General features: G+C 44.8%; 1 protein-coding gene across 4 annotated transcripts in view; it reads right to left on the bottom strand.

Moving 5' to 3' along the window:
• Positions 1-4324: 4324 nt before the first annotated feature.
• PPARG (peroxisome proliferator activated receptor gamma) overlaps positions 4325-19507 on the bottom strand; it is a 128948-nt gene continuing 113765 nt past the window's right edge. For all 4 annotated transcript variants that reach the window (XM_082664122.1, XM_082664123.1, XM_082664121.1 and 1 more), the window contains one exon: positions 4325-4771. In XM_082664122.1, the coding sequence (XP_082520248.1) occupies positions 4524-4771 (248 nt within the window). In that variant the 3' untranslated portion in view covers positions 4325-4523. The remainder of the gene's footprint in view (positions 4772-19507) is intronic.

Below are 19507 nucleotides of genomic sequence, written 5' to 3'. Positions count from 1 at the left end.
CTGGTTGGGGAACCATCCTGCATGCTGCATGGCATGGCCAAAATACAAAAAAAAAAAAAAAAAAAAAAAAAATAAGTCACACGAGGATACTGTCTCCCCTAAAAGCTGTGTTTTCCATATGCCAGACACAGTCCTAAGTGACTTATACAATAGTTATACAATATTTATACAATAATCTCTTGATTGTCGCAATAATCCCTCTCAGGACTTGATTCCATCCTTTTCCTTTGCTCCCCAGTGCAGATACTCATACTAGCTTCGTGTTTGTCCCTTTGAGCTTCTCTTGTTAAACTGTGTAATTCAACACCTTTGAGCAAATTAATCCTAGACTCCTAGGACCTTGGGCATGTTGCTTAACTTCTTTGACCCTCAGGGTTTCCTCTGTCCTTTGAGTGGGTTGTTTCCTTTAGCTCTAACTTTCTGGAATTCCAGGACAAATGCAGAGCCTGTCTGGAAATGGGTGTAGGATGCGCACATGGGGTAGAAATGACCTTGCCATCGAGGTGCAGGAACTTTGTGGTGAGGGGAATGAGAGGCCCTGGCTCCTGGGACCAGTGACAGGGAGGGTGGCAGGGTCCTTCAGCCAAAGGCTGTAACCTGACCCCAGGTAATGCGGTGAGTCAGAACCTCTAGGGTGCAGGAAGAAGCGTGTGGTATGCATGACCCCAGGGGCAGAGCTGGGCCTACAAGATTGTGAGATGGAAATCACCAAGGGGTCTGGAATGGAGAGAGCTTCCCCTGCCTCCAGGCAGCTGTTCAGCAGTCGGATAGCCATTGGAAGTAGTGTAGAGGGGATCTGACTTCTAGAGAGACTTTCCAGAATGCAAATTTGATCACGTCCCTCTTCTGCCTGACAACATCCACTGGATCGCTACGGCCTACAAATACAGTCCAAGGAGGTTCCTCAGCAAGGAGCGTGAGGCTGTCCCAACCCGACGCTGACTTGGCCACACGCACGTCTCACTCCCTCCGCTAGGGCAGCCATCCCTAACTTCTTGCTGTTTTCTGAGCTTGTTCAATACTGTGACACTTCTGTGCCTCCCCACATCCCCCGTGAACCCTTCTTCCCATCTCTAGACAGTTCATCACCAGCACATCTGATCTCATCAGCATTATGTGGCCCCCTCGAGGGCAGGGCCTCGACGCAGCCCCCTTCACATGGTGGCAGACGCCACCGCGACCGAACGGCGCATATTTTTTTTTTTGCGGTACGCAGGCCTCTCACTGTTGCGGCCTCTCCCGTCGCGGAGCACAGGCTCTGGACGCGCAGGCTCAGCGGCCGTGGCTCACGGGCCCAGCCGCTCCGTGGCATGTGGGATCTTCCCAGACCGGGGCACGAACCCGTGCCCCCTGCATCGGCAGGTGGACTCTCAACCACTGCGCCACCAGGGAAGCCCCGGCGCATACATTTGATGAATGAGGTGGGATTAGATGGCATCTGACCAGCTTCTAAACTCCTAAGATGCCACTATTTTCCTTCATTCCAATAAGCATTAAATGGAGGGCCCAGCACGCACAGGCACAGAGCGAAGGCTGGGGATATACAGAGAGTAATAGTGATAATTATGTAAATGGAGGCAACCAGGGGCCAGAGGCCAAGGACCGGGCTGGGGTGAAGGAAGAGGAAAATAGGGGGGTGGGCACTTAGTGAAGACAGGCGTCTCATCCCCACCCCAGGTCCTAGGTCGGTTGATGTGATCGTGTCTGTGGTTCTAGAGGTCTGAGCTCAGAAGATGTCTCTCCTGAAGGCTCAGGGATCCTACATTTCTAGGGACTCACTTGTGTACCCTGACTCTTTCCAAGGGAATAGGTATCCGGGGGCCAATTTCCAACCTTGTCAGCCCTGCCCTGCTTTACCAGCACCACACGGCAGGAGACACAAGCAAGTTAGGGCCTGCCCACAAAAAAGATTCGCCTGGTAGCCTCGAGGGGCCCGGAAAAAGGCACTGGAATCCAGGAGCAACTAAGTAAACCTACACAGCAGTCTGGTCGCTCAGCCCTGCTGCCCTCAGCGGAGTTGATGTAGCTGACACTCCGGTTCTGCCCCCGAGCTGACGACGGAGCATTTGCAGGGTGGCACCAGCCTGACTTCCCAGCTCAAGTTCTCACTGAAGAGCCCCAGTCCTTTGCTCCTCAGCAAGAAGCCCTTGGGTCACCCCCATTTCTGATCGTGTCTAGAGAAGCAGGGTGTGCAGATACGCTTTCTGCCCTGGGTGCCCCGCCGCTCCAGTGTTCCATGGACAGCGGGGAGATGGGGGAGGAGCCAGGCCGTATCCAAGGCGGGTGCTGGGGAAGGGCCCTTGTGGGAGCCTCGAAACCGTTTTTCTTTCTTTCTACCTTTTTTTTTTTTGGCTCTTGACCATGGTTACTTTTCTTCCTATTTTTGTCAACACAAATCCCTAAGTGTGTTTGTGTCCGGAGAAAGTGCTGTGAGTAACTGATGATACATTTGTTGATGAACTTGTGAATCATCCTGGGGGAGAGGGAGTCCAGAGAGTGGAGCGGGAGCTCTGGAGGCTGCATAGGACGTGTCGTAAAATATTTAGCAAATGACCGTCCAAACCACAGGGAAAAAGTCAGAGAGATGGGAATTTGAAAGCTGCCAGGATTTAAAAGCTACTTAATGCTAACCATCAGTGCCAAAGAGCTGAGAGCGGCTCCCTTCTTCCCTGCGTTGGCAAGGACAGCCCCGAGAACGTGGAGCGGCTTTGGACTGGCCGTGGCTGCACTGAAAGGCTCTTTGTTCAAGCCCTCCCGTAAACAAGGGATCTCCTCTGAGATGGAATCCTCACCTTGTCTACTGCCCGCACTTTCTCAGGATCCCCCAATGATAACCCTCCAGGAGGCACAGCAGGGAAGCCGCTAGCTGCTTGGCATCAAGGAAAGAAAAAACAGCCCCATGATGGACTGAATTTGTCACTTTCCCTTCCAACGTTCTGAGGTCACTTACACAACGACCTCAGTCCTTTGGTTCTAAAGGTCTGAGCTCAGGAGCTGTCTCTCCTAAAGGGTTAGGGGTCTTGCATATTTAGGGCTGGGGTCAGGACTCACTGCTCTAACCTGACTCTTTGGAGATCTGTTTATTTTGGGGTAGAGGATGAAAAGGTCTTTCCTGATATTTTGGCTTGAAAGCCTCGAAAGTTATGTCCTCCTCAGTATCAACACCGTGAGAAAAGATAAACTAAGGGAGAAGCGGCAGGGGGATAATTTAAGTCAGTGGAAACAATCATCCTAGAGAAGAGAGACCTCAGCATAGTTTGCTGAGAGGCGTTCTTCGGAGTCATCATATGTGTTCATGGCTAAGCGATGCTAATGAACTTGGTGGCCTCAATCAACAAGTCTGTGCATTATGCCAAGAAGGTCCCTGCTTTTAGGGAACATATCATCTATTTTGCTGGGGAGGCATGCATCACCTAAACAGATAATTAGCCTTTGAGGTTACAAAAGTCAGAGCTCCCTGGGCAAGGTGGTCCCAAGGAGGCCAGCAGGAATACCTGTAGCAACATTGCTCCACGTACGTCGGGACCAGAATGCGGCCCTTCTCCCTCATTCGTGTTTTGTTTTGGTTTTGTTTCCTTCTGTTGTTGTTATTCCTGCGATTTTGCTTTCCTAGAATGTCTTCTCTTCCACTGTCTACCTATCCCAAGTCCAACACATCCTTCGAAGCCCACCTGAATGAATTTACAGTCACTCATGACTTTTCCAATCTTCATTACTTTGAACTCTTAGAGTACTTGGAGTCTGAACCATTCATTTGGCACATGGTTGCACTGTGTATTTTAATCTGTTTTTAAGGAGGATTCATCTTTTCTCCTCAATTCAATGGTAAGTTCTTTTTGGCAGGTGCCACATCTTATAACACTTCTGTGTTACCCACAGCATCTAGCCGTTAATACCTGCCCCTGGGTATTTGCACATGCCTTGGTATCTTGTTAGAGGGCTGCTGTTGGTGAGTGAAAATCTTGGTTGGGATTGGGGAAGAAGATTGAATTCTTGGTAGGCCTAGGGATACGCCCCAAACGAGTACTTCTGGGTTGAGAAACACATGCTCTGAGCAGTTTTTGGTCCTGAAATTCCATTCTTAGTTGTGATTTTTAAAGCAGATAGAAGGTTCAGAAAAGTTGTAAATTGAGTATAAAAAATTATTTGACTGAGAATGAAAATTGATCAGCAATTCCATTCATAGTGTTTCACATGTGTAAGAAAAAAAGGAAAAAGAAAAGGAAGGAAGGAAGGAAGGGGGAGGAGATAAAAGGAAAAAAAGCCTGGAGGGTGGAGCGGGGGACACAGCAGACTCAGTCTTCAAATACAACAGCAATTTCACGATGTAATAATTTTTAATATTAAAAGTAAATTGTAAATGTATCTTTATAAACAATATGCATAAAATAGATCTATTATTCTAAAACCTTTTCTTTTTCAAATGCTTTTTCACAGTAATATTTTAGGTGTCAGATTTTTCCCTCAAAATAATAGTGCAATTGGAAGAAGGAAAGTGTTGTCAGTGAACTCGGACTTCTCTGCTAATACAAGTCCTTGTATATTTCCTGTAGAAGCGGGTGAAGACTCATGTCCGTCTCTGTTTTCTTTATTACTTGCAACAGCTGCACGTGTTCTGTCACAATCTGTCTGAGGTCTGTCATTTTCTGGAGCAACTTGGCAAAGAGCTGAGAGGACTCGGGGTGGTTCAGCTTGAGCTGCAGCTCCAAGGCTTGCAGCAAGTTGTCTTGTATGTCCTCAATGGGTTTCACATTCAGCAAACCGGGGCGGTCTGGGGGAGCAGAAATGGAAGACAGAACAGCAGGTTCAGTTACAAAATTCTCTGGCTCCACATCTGAGGCATATTCAGCCAAACAACTCACTTTTTGTTGGTTTTGCTTTGGTTCTAAAATAGGGTATGGAGGGAAGGAAAGCAGATAGTGGGCAAGAACTGCATAGAAGGAGAATGGAATGAAAACCAAGACTATCAAAGCTCTTTCCAGGGCCGTTCTCTTCCCTCCAAGACTAAATCTGTGTGACCAGTTGACAGAAGAGGGTGGCAAGGCAACTGTCTCACCAGACGGGGGACTCTTCTGCTGGCATGTTTCTACTCACTCAGAAATCTCATTTTCAACTTCTGTTCCTTCCTGATGAGTCTATGTTTTATAACCTCTACTTACTTTCTTACCACTACTTTAAACACACTTTTAACACACATTTTTGTCTTCTTTTTGCTTAATATAGCTCATGCATTTTCGAAGAGACAAGACATAGTTTTCAAATACTGTTACACTTGGGAAGGACAGACCAGATTTTAACATAGGCTTCTTCTGATTAGTGAGGTTGCAGGTAATGTTCACTTTCTTCTTTATACTTTTCCTTATTTGAACTTTTAAATGGCAAGCTTAAATTACTTTTAAGTTTTTAATGTTTTTGCTTCATGTAGATCTTTTTAGATTCAACCTTAAATACTTTCTAGTATTCTTCTTTACTTTTACTTCTTTACTTTCTTGTATTCTATACTTCTTTTTCATTACATTTTCTAATGTATCCCTGCTGATGTTTAGAAAAAAACGATTGGCTTTGTTACATTGAATCTATTCCAATTTCACTCTTGTCAATTCAAATAGTTTTTATCACAGATTTAAAAAATTTTTTGGACAGACAATTGCATCTGCAAATAATCATCGTTTTATTTATTTCTTCTTTTCCAGTGTTTATAGTTCTCATTTCTTTTTCTTGCCATACTGCATTGGCTAATGTCTCTAGTATGGTATTAAATAATAGTAGTGTTGGGAGGCATTCTTGTTTTATTCCTAACCTTGAAGGAAATGCTTCTAATGGTTTACCACAAGTATGATGTTTACTGGATTATGGTGGATAGGTTTTTCTCCTGGCTCCCCAATAGTTTTAAAGTGTTTGTTTTAGTCAGGAATGTTGTTGCATTTCATCAAATGTTTGAAAGTTTTTCTACCTAGAGTGATGACCATATGGTTTTATCTTAATCTAGTGTAGTGAATTACATTAATAGGTCTTCTTATACTCTTGCATTTGTTTGCTAATATTTTATTTAGGGTTTTTAAATTTGTGGGACTGGTCCAGAGTCTTTTTGTGTGTGTGTGTGCTACCTTTTGCCTCTTTTGGTCATAAATGTTAACTAGTCTTATTGACTGACTTGAGAAGTTTTCCTTCTGTTTCTATGTAGTGATGATCTATTCCTTGATGGTTTCTTGGAACTTATTTGCAGAACCATCTGAGCCTGGTGGTAAATCTTTGACTATCTTTAATTTTCCTCCTATAGCTTTTAATTTATTCAGGTTTTCTATTACTTATAAAGGAAAATTTTAGTAATTTATATTGGAATAAAGTTGTACATAATATTCTCTTAGAATCTGAATCTTTTATTATTCTTATATATACCTCCTTTAACTGAATGCTTTTTACTTGTGTACTGTCTCACTTAAAAATTTGACTTGCCAAAGGCTTATCTATTTTTTGCTTTTTAAAAAAGCACAACTCCTGGTTTTACTGATCAACTCTGTTTTTGAAAATTGCCTTTTGTTTTCAATTTAGCTAATTCATTCTTTTAACTTTCTTTAGGTTTTTTTTCTTTTCCTCTTTTTCTCATTTCTTGGGTTGAATGCTTAATTCATTTAGTTTCAGTATTTCTTATTTTCTGATAGATGAGTTTAAGGCTCTAAAATTTCCTCTGAGTGTCACTTCTGTTTCACCCCATAGGCTCTGGTAAATCATACTCTCACAGTTCTTTTCTAAATAGTCTGTTTTACTATTTTGATTTCACTTTTAATCTAAGAGTCATACAGAGACATGTTTTTAGATTTCCAAGTGGAAAGTCTGAGTTTGTTTTTGTTTTTTCTAATTTCTAAGTCTGGTTAGAATATAAGGTTTTCTCATTAAGGCTCAGCAGAGGGGCACAGAGATCATGTATGACATTCAGGTCACTCACTTGATACCTTGTACTGATTCCAAATTTTAGCTCTTGAAGGCCAATCACCCTCTTTTTCTCATTTTAACTCTTCTCCCCTTTACTGTAAACTAAAGCACTGTATAAACGTTTTTACTTCTCTTTTTAATGTTCCTCATTGTCTTGCCTCCGTTTATCATTGTGCCTTTGCTTAAGCCCTTTCCACACCAAGTCCCTCAAACATCCTACATTCTGTCATAACTGTGCTTAGGCACGTTCTGTTCCTCCTGCTGGGAGCAGTCTCACCTTCCCTCCAACCATCCTACTGATTTCAACCTACTCTTCAAAATCTAGCCCGTGTCCTTATGTCCTGGAGCCTTCCTGGAGGCCATCCCTTCCTTGCCCCTGTTCTTCCAATCCCCTTTCTCTGGTCCTCATAGCATTCTACAAACACCTCAATTGCTACTATCCTAGTAGATTACATTTATTGAGTGGTTATCATTTCCCAAAAATCGTACTGAAGGCTTTATATACAATATATCATTTAATCTCCACAATAACTCCATGAGGTCAGTGCTTTAAGGAGGGGAAAATGAAGATTTAGAGAAAGGAGTTAGATCCTGCCCAAGATCTGCCACTTGCTAGTAAACAGCACTGCTGAAATTTGAATCTGATTCCGAATGCTATACTCTTAACTCTTATTACCTTGTATTATAGGTACTGATTTTCTTGTTCATCTCCCCTACTTGGCCACGAGAGATCAGAGGGCAGAGACTATGTCTTGATCATCTCTGAGGCTCCAGTGGAAACACAGGAAGCACTCAGTTGGCTGAGTTTATGAGTGAGAAGGCTGTTCTAGCCAAGAGTCCTGAATTGAAAAGTACAGTTCTTCTGGTTGGTGAACAAGCCTAAAGGCAGGATCAATGCACAAAGAAGAAGTCTCCGGAAATAGCGTTTTCCTGTATTTAGTAAACTCGAGCAACCTTTACCCGCTGAGGCGAGACACAGGAGAGCAAGGTGAGGATGATCTCAGGTGGGATTTTCGGAACTCTAAACATGTTCTTAAATTTTTTTTTTTCTTTTTTCTTTTTTTAAATTACAGACAGAAAGTTACCTGTAGTTTGATTTTTCTCCCCTCAACTTCTCCAACATCTCCCATTGACTGGAGTAATTTTTTTTTTTTTTTCAATTTCAGCACTTAATTTTGGAAACATTAGCAAGAATCTCAGCTTCTGAGAATGAAACAGATGATTTAGTCCTGGCCTCGAGAATCACACCCCTGGAGGAGTTGTCCTTTCTCACAGTTGCTATGCAATAATGAAACCCCCTGACACTTCAAGGAAAACCAGATCCTGGATTGGTGCCTTGGGTTTAATGGTTGCCGATCCTCCCCCTGAACAGACGTGCCAGATTTCAAAGGCCTGGACTGGACAGCAAATGCATGTGCGTTGGCAGTGGCAGCATTTTGTGTCGAGGCGTCGGTGTACACCCTTGTGCAGACCCTCTGCTTGCTGGGGCCCTGGCCCCTCAGAGCCTTCTCTCCTTCCTCTAGAGCAGCATCCGTGGGGTCAGAACTTCTGCAGAAGAGGTTATGCTAATCTACTAGGTTTCATTTATCGTGACAGTTCAAACAAGCAAACCCTCAAATGCAGCTGATCGGTTTGCTGGAAACACTTGGCTGCCGTGCAGTACAATGGAACTGTTCCCTCTAGGAGTGGAGAAGGATCTGGTTTGGATTTTCAAACCTCTCTTTGGCAAGTTATTTTTTATGATGTGACAGATGAAGTTTGGCTGAAATTTTGTGGCCACTGATTTATATTTTCTCTAGTGACAAGTTAGATCATTTACAGATCTGTCCCACTGTCGCCCTTACGGAGCCTCAGTCAAGGCAAGAACGGAGGGCAGGAGAGCGGGAACGTGGTCGCTCTACTTTTAGGTCTCTCACTAACCAGTTCTGTGACCTTGGGCAAACTGACCAAGTTCACGGCGCCTCAGTTTTCTCCTCTGTAAACGAAAAGGACTGGATTAGAGAGGTGATCTCTAAGACCCTAGTTCAAACGTTGTAAGCTTTATTCTTATGTGTAATTCCCTTTACAAAAGTCACATAATTAAACTGGGGAAATTAACTCAAAATCTAAATAGAAAAGTATATCAACGGGCTGACACATTAAACTTAAAACATTTGGCTTATTTAAAAAGCAAAAAAGCTTCCTTTGGTCTTAAGCACTCCCTAGGGTCAAGGGCAAAACGGATTTGTCAGGGTTGTCCCCACCCTTTACCCTCCAGTCAGCTCCAAGGCCTTCCCTGCTTCCCCTGCCCGTCTTTCTCTTTCCACTTTCCTTCTACTCACACTTGAACACTTACTGAGCTAAGCTGGGCACCACAAACGTGCCACAGAAATCTGTCTAAAGACCCAGCCGTCCTGGGTCCCTTCTCTTCCCTCTCCCTTTCCCATTGGCCCAGGGCCTGCTAAGGTATTGCTCTTAGGAGGCTGGTCTGAGGTCCTCTCCCTACACCCTGCTGAGGGTTAGAGTTGGGGTCTGGAATGGGATCAGGGTCAAGGGACCTCCTTCATTGGCCCTAGGTTGCCTAGAAAGCCCTTTTGGGAAAGTGCGTGCTGACTCAGGCTCCAGGACCCAACACTCGAGGAAGCTGGAGTCAATTACCGGTTCCTTACTCCCCAGGCTGCAAAGAATTGGGAAAGAAACCTTTCCGGTCCCCATCGTGCAGCGCTGGAATTGATTAGAGAGCACTGTTGATTGTGGGCAAATCTACAAAGCTCCCATCTTATCCAGATCTGGTTCTGTTAAGTGAGGAGCTTATCTGAAGCAGATTCAAATTCTCTGGACCCTCCTGGGATCTGCCCACCTGGGCCAGGCATTTCCCTAGACCAGATTTTCTCAGGAGGGGTCCCGGTTAGGGAACCAGATGGCCACAGCGGCATCTCCTGAAGGAGACGCAGACAAATCAAAGCGCATGGTATTGTTTCTTTTCTAGTTGCTGCTGTCATGCTGTTCCCAGTTTTTTTCCTATTGGATTTCTTTCTGATGGAGACAAATCGGAAAAGGATTGCACCCAGGGCATTTAGGAAAAAGAAGTCTGATAGCTGGGCAGCTGTAAATTGATCCGAAGGCAATGAAAAAACTTAGCTCGGGTGTGGGCTGAAACTGAAGGGGGGTGGAGCTCCTTCGGGAGCTCACACTTTGCATTTCACTTCCTTTTACTCTTGCTCCCCAATTTCCTTTATTCCATTGCTTCCTAAGTTCACAGATGTGTTAAAAAGAGGAGTGGATTTGGAAACTGAGGACTTGATCTCATCTCTCCTCCACTTGGCTTCCATGTGACTCTGGACAAGTCATCTTATCTTTCTGGGTTTTGGCTGAATTTTCAAGGCGACGGTGGTGTTTCTTTCCTAAGGTCATGGTTAGAAGGAGTCAGGTAAAGGAGCTTTGTAACATTTTACTATTCTCTGTGTTTGTTCAGACAGAGGCAGTTTCCACAGGAATGGGGTCCGGAGCATAAACAGGGGTGGGGTGGCATGTGTGCAGCTGGGAAATGGGAGGTTTCTGAGCTGTTATTGGTAGAGCATAAGTTCAGGAGCGTGAGAAAATGATTCCTGATGCAGATACACGTTTGGGGTTTGGGGCAAGTTCTCATTCTTGTAGTTGAACACATGTAAGCAGGACTGAGAACAATAATGAAACAGAGAAGCCCCCGAGCCGAAATTCACTTCTTCCTTAGAGACGGTGTTAGGGATTCTGCGGTCCTTTCCTGGTCTAACTGTCAGGATCATGGGGATCATGAGGCAAAACTCTGAATTCACCCAAGTCTGTCTTTGGTAAACTGGTCTGGCCTGTAGCAATTCCCTCCCACCATCCTACCGCTAAGAGAAAATAACCTAAGAACGTTTCCCATGTTCTTTTCATATTTAAATTTGAACCGGGGCTTGACCAAGTGCGGCCTTGATTCTCAACTCTGCCTCCACACTGAAATCATCTGGGGAAATTAAAAACACGCAAACTAATACCTGGGTCCCATCTTGAGAGACTCCGATTGACCTGGCCTGAGGTATGACCGCCAACGTTCCTAAAAGCTTTCAGGTGATTCTAATGGGAAGCTGAGAGCAAACACCACCGGTGTAGTGAGAAGCAGTTGGAATCTCAACCCGAAAGCTTACTTGCTGGGTAATCTCGGGCGAGTTCCTTAACCTCTCTGTACCTCGGTTTCCTCATTTAAAAGATGGAGACGTGACAGTAATCTAGCTCGCAGTGTTGTCCAGAGGATGAAATGAGTTACTAGACGGAAGGTGCTCAGAGCAGCGTCTGACACACGGGAAGGTAGCTATTTCTATTTGCACTAGTGTAACAGTACAATCCAACGTGCCTCTTTTCTTTCTTACCTTTCTCCTCCTCTCATTTCTGCGATGCTCTTGGGTCTTCTCCTATTCTTTCCTATCTTTCCTATTCTTTCGCCCTTAATTGCTCCCTTCTTCTCCACCCCGCCTTCTAGATGCTTTTCCCTTTCCACTCCTGGGACTGCACCTTGCTGGGGAGGTGGTGTCTAGAATCCTAGCAAGGCCAGCCTAAATTAATCAGAAGTGTGAACAATGGATGATCTGGGGAGAAATGTGGTTGATGGCTGCTATCAGGGAAAGGGAACAACAGGACAGAGATCTTGTACCGGACAGATAAAGATCATCGGTGACAAGCATGTCTGCCGTGAATGCACGTGTGGCTAGTGGAGTCCTTGCCTCTGAAGTGGTCCCCGTTCTAACATATCCCTGTTACACAACAGTTAAATAAATGCTTTCTCTGTCTGTGTCCAAATGACAACCGCAAAATGACACAGCAATGACACGTACGATCTGGCTAGGATGGAGGGCGCGCGTGACCACCACCAAAATGAAACCAAGCCCAGGCCATATTTTCTTTTATCTGCCCATTAAGTAGCAATTGCACACCAAGTCCCCCCACCTCAAATGCTCAAGTACCACCTCCAAAAGCCACCTCCCCAACTACAGCACAGAACACAAAAGTATCTGGTAACAAGGTGGGCAGCGCCTCCCCTCTGCCGCGTTCAGAGCTCGTTTCATCTCTCAATGGCACCTGCAGTGAACGGAGCGTGGGGCCTGTTTTATTTCCAGCTCTCTCAGAATGGAAAGGGGACCAGAAGCTCCCGTCCTGCCTTGGGAAGTCCCATCTTTCCCGCCTCCTTTCACCAGGGGTTTTGGGTCCCCTCGTTCTGGTCATTTGTGGTCACTCAAGTGAAGCTCAGCCCCATGGTTTGCTCCCCTTCTCTGCGTCCAGACCAGGGGAGGAGCAGGCTCCCCTCAAGCTGAGGGATGCAGATAAATTTCTGCCCCTTCTACGTCCCACACCAGCTCTGATCAAGACCGGGAGGTAGAGGAACCAGGCTCGAGCGGAAAGATGGAGAGTGATTTCTTCTTCCCCGTCAGGCCCGACACACGCATGCTCCGAATCCAATGCCTCTCCCTTGCTTCCTTAACCTCTAGAAATGCCAACGGCACACCAAAGGGAGTCAACAAAATAAAAAGTGGCCGAGGATTTGTTCTCTGCACCTCTCCCCTCCCCCCACGTCTTCCTTTCCAACGTCTTGGAGAAGAACCTGTGACCTCAAAACATAGGCGTGATCTCCAACTTCTAAATATGACCTCTTAACACATAATGTCCCCCAAACTTTACAGAATTCCCCACCACACTCCTGCTCGTTGGTACCTCCTTCAGGGGCAGCAAGGCCCAGAGCTCTCCCCTCCCTTCCCTCCCGCCAGCATCTCTGTCCCTTGGGGTTTTGTTCTCAATCCACAGCTAATCCCCTTAAAGTGATAGCTGATACAGGGATTAGCTGCTATCTCCTTAGGAGTATTTATACGGTACTAAGGGAGTTTAAGAATGCTATTGGTGAAATTTCAAGCAATCCTCTGGCAGGATTGTGTGCAGCTACTTCAAATTATACAGTACAGGGAAGAGGGAAAATGAGCAGTTATTGTGTGCTTACCACGTCCCAGGCACTGTGCCAGAGGCTTCACAGAATGTTCTTTCATTTACTTAGGGAACTGATAAGGAATTCAGGCTCAGGTAGGTAAATAACACATCCAGTAAGTGGTGGGGTGCGGGGTTTGGGGAGCCCACAGGCCCCCACCGCCCCAGCCTGCCTCTCCCGGTGCACCGGTGGGTGACGCGGCGGGACCCTGGGGGAAGGCGCTCTACCCGGAGCGCGGGGCGCCTCAACACCTGCGCCGGCCTCTGGAACCGGGGCCGGTTTCACTCTTCCTCACTTGCGGAGGACCTGTCTGAGTGCCGTGCCAGTCTGGAAGTCTGCCTGGGGTCACCCAGAGTTTAAACACACATTGTGAGAGCCCAAAATGATAAAGTGCTCCCCAAAGCGGCCCGCTGACTGGCTGGCGGAGCCTCTTCCAAGATGCTGGTGTGGGGACAGGAATGACTCAGCAGTTTGGCTTTCAAGCCCATGTCTGTCTCTGAGGTCAAGTACAGCGAATGATCCCAGCCTACCAGGCCTGGGGTTAGGAGGGGATTTTATCTCTGAAGCAGTCACAGATAAAGATGCTTCAATGTCCCACAAATGACAAAAGCCTCTGTGTGTGTGTGTGCGCGCGCGCGCGCGTGCGCGTGCACGCGAGTGTGTGTAGTTCAAGTTTCTCAGATGATTCTAGTGTGTTTCTCTTCTCCCTACCCACACCCACCCCCAATTCTCTGGTTTTGAGAATTTGGGTGCCAGCTGAGAACTTACAAATATACCTCCCTCTGTCTAAACCAAGTGTGTGAGGTTATGAGAAGAGTGAACAAATGGGGCATTTCTAGATAACCCACACTGAGTCATTACTCAAAGCCATCCTGGCCACCTGACAGGATTTGCCCACTGGTCATGGCAGCATAGTGGGGAGACCAGGACAGCAGGCGAAAGGAGCAGTGCCATACACCATGCAGACACAGAGCAGGTGCCCATTCAATAGTTTTCAATTAATAAATGAAGGCAAGTACTCTCTGACACAATCATGGGCCAGATGGAAGATATGAACCATGTCATCAACACTCTTCAACTGCCCTGCTCAACGCTCAGTCACATGAGAAATCAGATGTCTGTGTTTATTCTCAATATCACGAGAACCGTCAGAAAAACAACTTTTACCACTCAGACCCCAGCCTACGTCTTGTCCAAAAACACTGTATGGATAAAGTAGCTGAATATTTAACTGCCACAGGAGAATGGAAGAAAGTTGGCCTCTTGTTCTTCATAGTATTATTAATGCCTCAGTTTTCAAATACTTTTGGTTTTGTCTCCCCCCAGTTAACTAGTAAGGATGATGCCAACACACAAAGAAGACATGGGGGCCACTGGGCTGTGGAGAATCAGAGGGCCCCTGAGCTGGAGTTTCCTCAAGAACAGCACAGGCCCACTCAGGCACGTGCCCTCTATCTTTTGTTCCAGAGGAGAGCTCGGCTGTCCCTTCTAACTGGTAGAAACAGTTCCGCATTAAAATGGAAGGATTACACACGAGCTGTCACTATCCTCAAGATTTTGGAGGGCACTTAGGGACGGGGAGGGGAGCCGGACACCCACAAGCCCAGAGCCCCTCCCGCTCTGTCCTGCAGATCCTTAGTGCTCTCTGAGCTGGAGGGAGAGGGGGCCCCTGTACACGAACGGGAGGAGTGACGTTGGGATTGTCTCTGAACGGCAGGAAGAAATTAAGGTACTGGAAGGTATTGTTAGCAATTTTAAATTTCTCTCACAAATTCTCCTGCAACCACTTCTCTCCATCGGAACCTGCTATAAGATGGTATCTGGTTAAGCTCGGACATATTTACTTAGGTACTTAAAGCTTACGGTCAGCTTCTGCAGGGAGCTCTGCGAACGGGGGCTGTGCTACTGGAACAAATGGAAGAACCAGCACCAGTCTCGGCATTAACCCTGGGCTCTGTTCCGTCCCAGAACAGTTCTCAAACCTGGGGTGTAATTTTGTTAGGCAGTCAGGTACAAATGGTGTCTTGAGAAGGGCTTTGGATAGCAGGAAGTAGTAATATCTGGACTATAACGGGAAATTCTTGATTAAAATACTTGGGGGCAATATGGAAATGGGTAGTTTTTGATAATTGCCAAAGAACCCCAAGTCCAAGGTAAGTAACTGGGATGCTTCCACATCTCAATACAAAAAAGGCAGTGGCAGTTAAGGGCATCCGTTTTAAGGTCAGATTGGATCAGACCTTGGCCTCACCGATTAGTAGCTCTGGGACCTTGGGAAAATTGTTTAATCTCTCTAAACTTCTGTTTTCTCCATCTATAAAATGGGGATAATGAGAGACTTTCTAGAATTGCAGGAAAAATTAAAGATTCAGAATGCAGGTAACGTGCTTAGCATCTATTCTGGTTCACAATGAAGTATTCAATAAATGGCAGTATTATTATGATTAATATTTGATTACTATTCATTCAACAAGGATGTATTAGTACTTATTCTGGGCCAGGTGCTGTACTTTGATTCTATTCTAATTCCAACAAATTAAAAAGTATATATTGATACACATACAAGTCAGGACCAAGGGTAAGAAACAGAGCTCCATGGTATTGACCTGAGAGGTCTAGGAGTTTTCCAACCGTCACAGAATATCCCCTCTTCCTTGATCTGTAGCTGTACATGTGTGAACAGTTCCCCCTTCCTGTACCCTATGCTCCCTGCCCACTCAACAGCAGAAACGCACAGGATCGCTCCAAGAGCAGCTGTCCAAAATCGCTTCACAGAGAAAGAATGGGACGGCTGGAAACAGGAGGAACTGCTGTATAGGAGGTTTGTATGACCGAGCCAGACCCAAGAGGGTAAATGAGGAGGCTCGACGACTTGCCATCTGTGACTGCTGCACCAATATTTACAGCTTCTCTGTCATTAGGATGGCGATGACAATCGGCCTCGAGAAATATATTGTAAAATCCAGTGAATTTCCTCCCCATATCTTGGAAGTTTGGGAAGAACTGTAATGGATTCCAAACTGTTTTGAATTAACAGAAAGAGCTTTTTCCTGTTTTTCCTGTTGCCGAGTTCCAGCTGGAACCCTCCTAAGCTTTTCTCCAGCAAACAGCCAACGCCCAAGGGGGCAAAGTGTCCAGTGGAGTGTCCTGGGGCTTGTCAGCTTTCCTGAGCTTTCTGCTTGGCCTTGGCTGCTGGTGGGTTTGAGGAGTTTGCTGGTGGGGCTGGCGTGAGGCTGTGGCGTCAGCTGCAAGCATGCCCTTGCTGGAGGCAGTGTGATTACTCTCCACGCCACCCATCCAGCCAGCGAGACCAGAGCGGGCAAGGGAAGTCCTTCCCTTATCACCACTCCCAAGGAAGCTGTGCTTCTGGACTCTGGGCCAGGCCTTCAGGAGAGCAGGGACGGGACCACAGGCTGGGGCCACCGACACCGTGAGGGAGTCGACCACATCCGCCAGCCAGGTGGCAGAAGAGACACTGGGAGGTGACAGTGAGGACACCTGGGTTTCCCTCCCAGCACTGCTGCTCACCAGTTCTCAGCTCACCTAAGTCTATGACTCTCTCTTCTCTTTCTATGGAATAAGAATGAAAATACAGGAGAACTGTCAGGATCTAATGAGAGAACGAAAGGGACAAAGTGCTGTCCCTTGGTTCTGGAATATTGTTCTTTTTAGTCTCATTCTTCTTGCCTGAAGCTCGGAGGAGAAAGAGGGAGAGAGGAGAAAACCTTGAGAAGAACTAGGTCATCTTCCTCAGCAAGTGGTTTGCGACCTGAATACACAGTAGAAATGCTGAACACCAGGCCAATCTAAGGACCAAATCTAACAGCATCAGCAGTTTCTAGGACTGAAGCTGAGTGACAGTGATCTTTACTACTGCAACTCCAGTTTTCTCAGCAAATACTTAGTTGGGTCAAATCAGGTACTTTCATCCAAAAATCCCCTTTGGGTCCTCTGGGGATCCCCCGCCCTTGATCTCCCCAATCCCTCACCACCCCACTCTTACATAATGCCCATCTCCCCATTTTCCCTTCAGTCTAGGTTCATAGCCTTGACCAGAATGAAACTCTTCTGTGATTCTAAGGCCAGCTTAGAAGAAGGTCACTGGGATCCCTGCCCAAAGTGCTGCTCTCTCAAGTCACTAAAGCTATCTGTAGGCTTCAGAATAAACTGCAGAGGAGAAAATAATCCCTCTTGTTAAGAATGAGCAGGATCAGAAATTTGTTTACGGGATCAAACCTTCTTGCTTGCATGAATGTTTTCCCTTTCTGGAAAACCCAGGACGGGAATTGAGAAATTACATGTTGTACAACAAATTATATGTTGTACTCCAGTAAACCACAATCTGGGATGTTGGTTTCACCATCTATAGATGACTGGGACACTGATCCCCCTTGGAACTCAGTCTTTGGATTGGGAATGACTGGAGTAGTTCTTTCTCTGGCCTCTACCCAACCAGCTTCTCTGGGTAAAGAAGGGAATCAAATTCCTTGGTGTTGAACAAACACGGGGTCCAGTTTATTCATTCTTATCTAGTGCCCATAGGTTGGCTCCATCTACAAAAGCAAACTTTGAGCAGGGAAGGATGTGCCTTTTGTGATATGGGAACTAGTCAATGGTAAAGTCTGTTTTTTTTGTTTTTTTTTTAAAGGAAGTCTCAAATGATTCACAGGGTTTTCTTCTCATTATAACCACAGATAGAAGATTTTAAGAACGGCAGCTACCTTCAGATTTCTTTCACTGCTGTGAGGATCTAATGAAATCTGGATATTGGCTGCTGTGAAGACAGTCTGGGAAATGCTAAAAGTAACTTGTTTATACAGCATTGACATTTAAAGGATACCGTTTTTAATTTTCTAATTGAAAGCCAAAGTCTGCAGTATCTATTGAATTGAATAAGTTATTCTCAGAGCTATTTTTGACCAATTTAGAAAAATTTTAAAGGCCTAACTGAATCACTGATTTTCAAATAATCTAGCTTGTGTGTTATGGGCAGTATATGGCATTTTTCTAGATGAAATCATACTGTTGTCTTATGTGCCCATAAAACAACATTGCTCAGGTTCAAAAAGCCCTGATTTATCATGATTATTTCTTGTCTAGAACTTTCCTAGATAGAAACTAAGTATCTTTGAATGGCTTATTCCAAATGCCTCCCTTATTATCTGTGGTAGGCATATAAACTGGTACAAACTATATGGAAAAACCATCTGGCAATAATGAAACAAAAGACTTAAAAATGTTCATAGCCATCTACCCAGCAATTCTACTTCTGGTAATTTAGAATGAGAAAATAATCTGAAATGTGAACAGAAATTTACACATAAGCAGAATTACTCCAGTGGAATTTAGAACACATTTTCCATACTTTTTTATATTCTTCTCTATAGGTTCTTATAACAAATTATAAGCAACCCAAACATAAATAGGAAGATAATTTAGTATGTAATGGTCTTTTACAAAATGAAATATGTTATAGTCATTAAAAATGGAAGCATATATTAGAGAAATGCAAATCAAAACTACAATGAGGTATCACCTCACACCAGTCAGAATGGCCATCATTAAAAAGTCCACAAATAAAAAATGCTGGAGGGGGCGTGGAGAAAAGGGAACCCTCCTACACTGTTGGTGGGAATGTAAATTGGTGCAGCAACTATGGAGAACAGTATGGAGGTTCCTCAAAAAATTAAAAATAGAGTTGCCATATGATCCAGCAATCCCACTACTGGGCGTATATCCGGACAAAACTATAATTCAAAAAGATACATGTACCCTTATGTTCATAACAGCACTATTCACAATAGCCAAGACATGGGAACAATCTAAGTGTCCATCAACAGGTGAATGGATAAAGAAGATGAGGTGTGTGTGTGTGTGTGTATACACACACGCACACACACACACACACATACACACACAACAGACTACTCCTCAGCCATAAAAAAGAATGAAATAATGCCATTTGCAGCAACATGGATCCAACTAGAGATTACCATGCTAAGTGAGCTAAGTCAAAAAGAGAAAGACAAATACCACATAATATCACTTATATGTGGAATCTAAAATATGACACAAATGAACCTATCTATGAAATAGAAACAGACTCACAGACGTAGAGAACACACTTGTGGTTGCCAACAGGGAGCAGAGGTGGGGGAGGGGTGGAGTGGGAGGTTGGGATTAGCAGATGTAAGCGATTATATATAGAATGGATAAACAATAAGTTCCTACTGTATAGCACAGGGAATCATGTTCAATATCCTGTGATAAACCATGATGGAAAAGAATACAAAAAAGGAATGTATATCTGTATAACTGGATCACTTTGACAGCAGACATTAACACAACACTGTAAATCAACTATGCTTCAATTAAAAAAATTTTTTTAAATGGTAGCATATATATATATATATATAGTATATATGCTAGCACATACATAGAAACTTTTTGGTAAGGGGAAATAGGACTCTGTTAATCCTATTTTATTCTGAGGATAGAGAGCTTTACTTTTCACTTACACCTTTCTGTACTCTTTGAATTATAAAATGACCGTATATTACTTTTATTTTTAAAATTAATAAAAATATTAATAAAGAGTAATAG

Source organism: Grampus griseus (assembly GCF_964374135.1).
Source record: "Grampus griseus genome assembly, chromosome: 10".
NCBI classification, from domain to species: domain Eukaryota; kingdom Metazoa; phylum Chordata; class Mammalia; order Artiodactyla; family Delphinidae; genus Grampus; species Grampus griseus.
The sequence above is the reverse complement of the archived record's forward strand: the minus strand, read 5'-3'. Positions and strand labels throughout refer to the sequence as shown.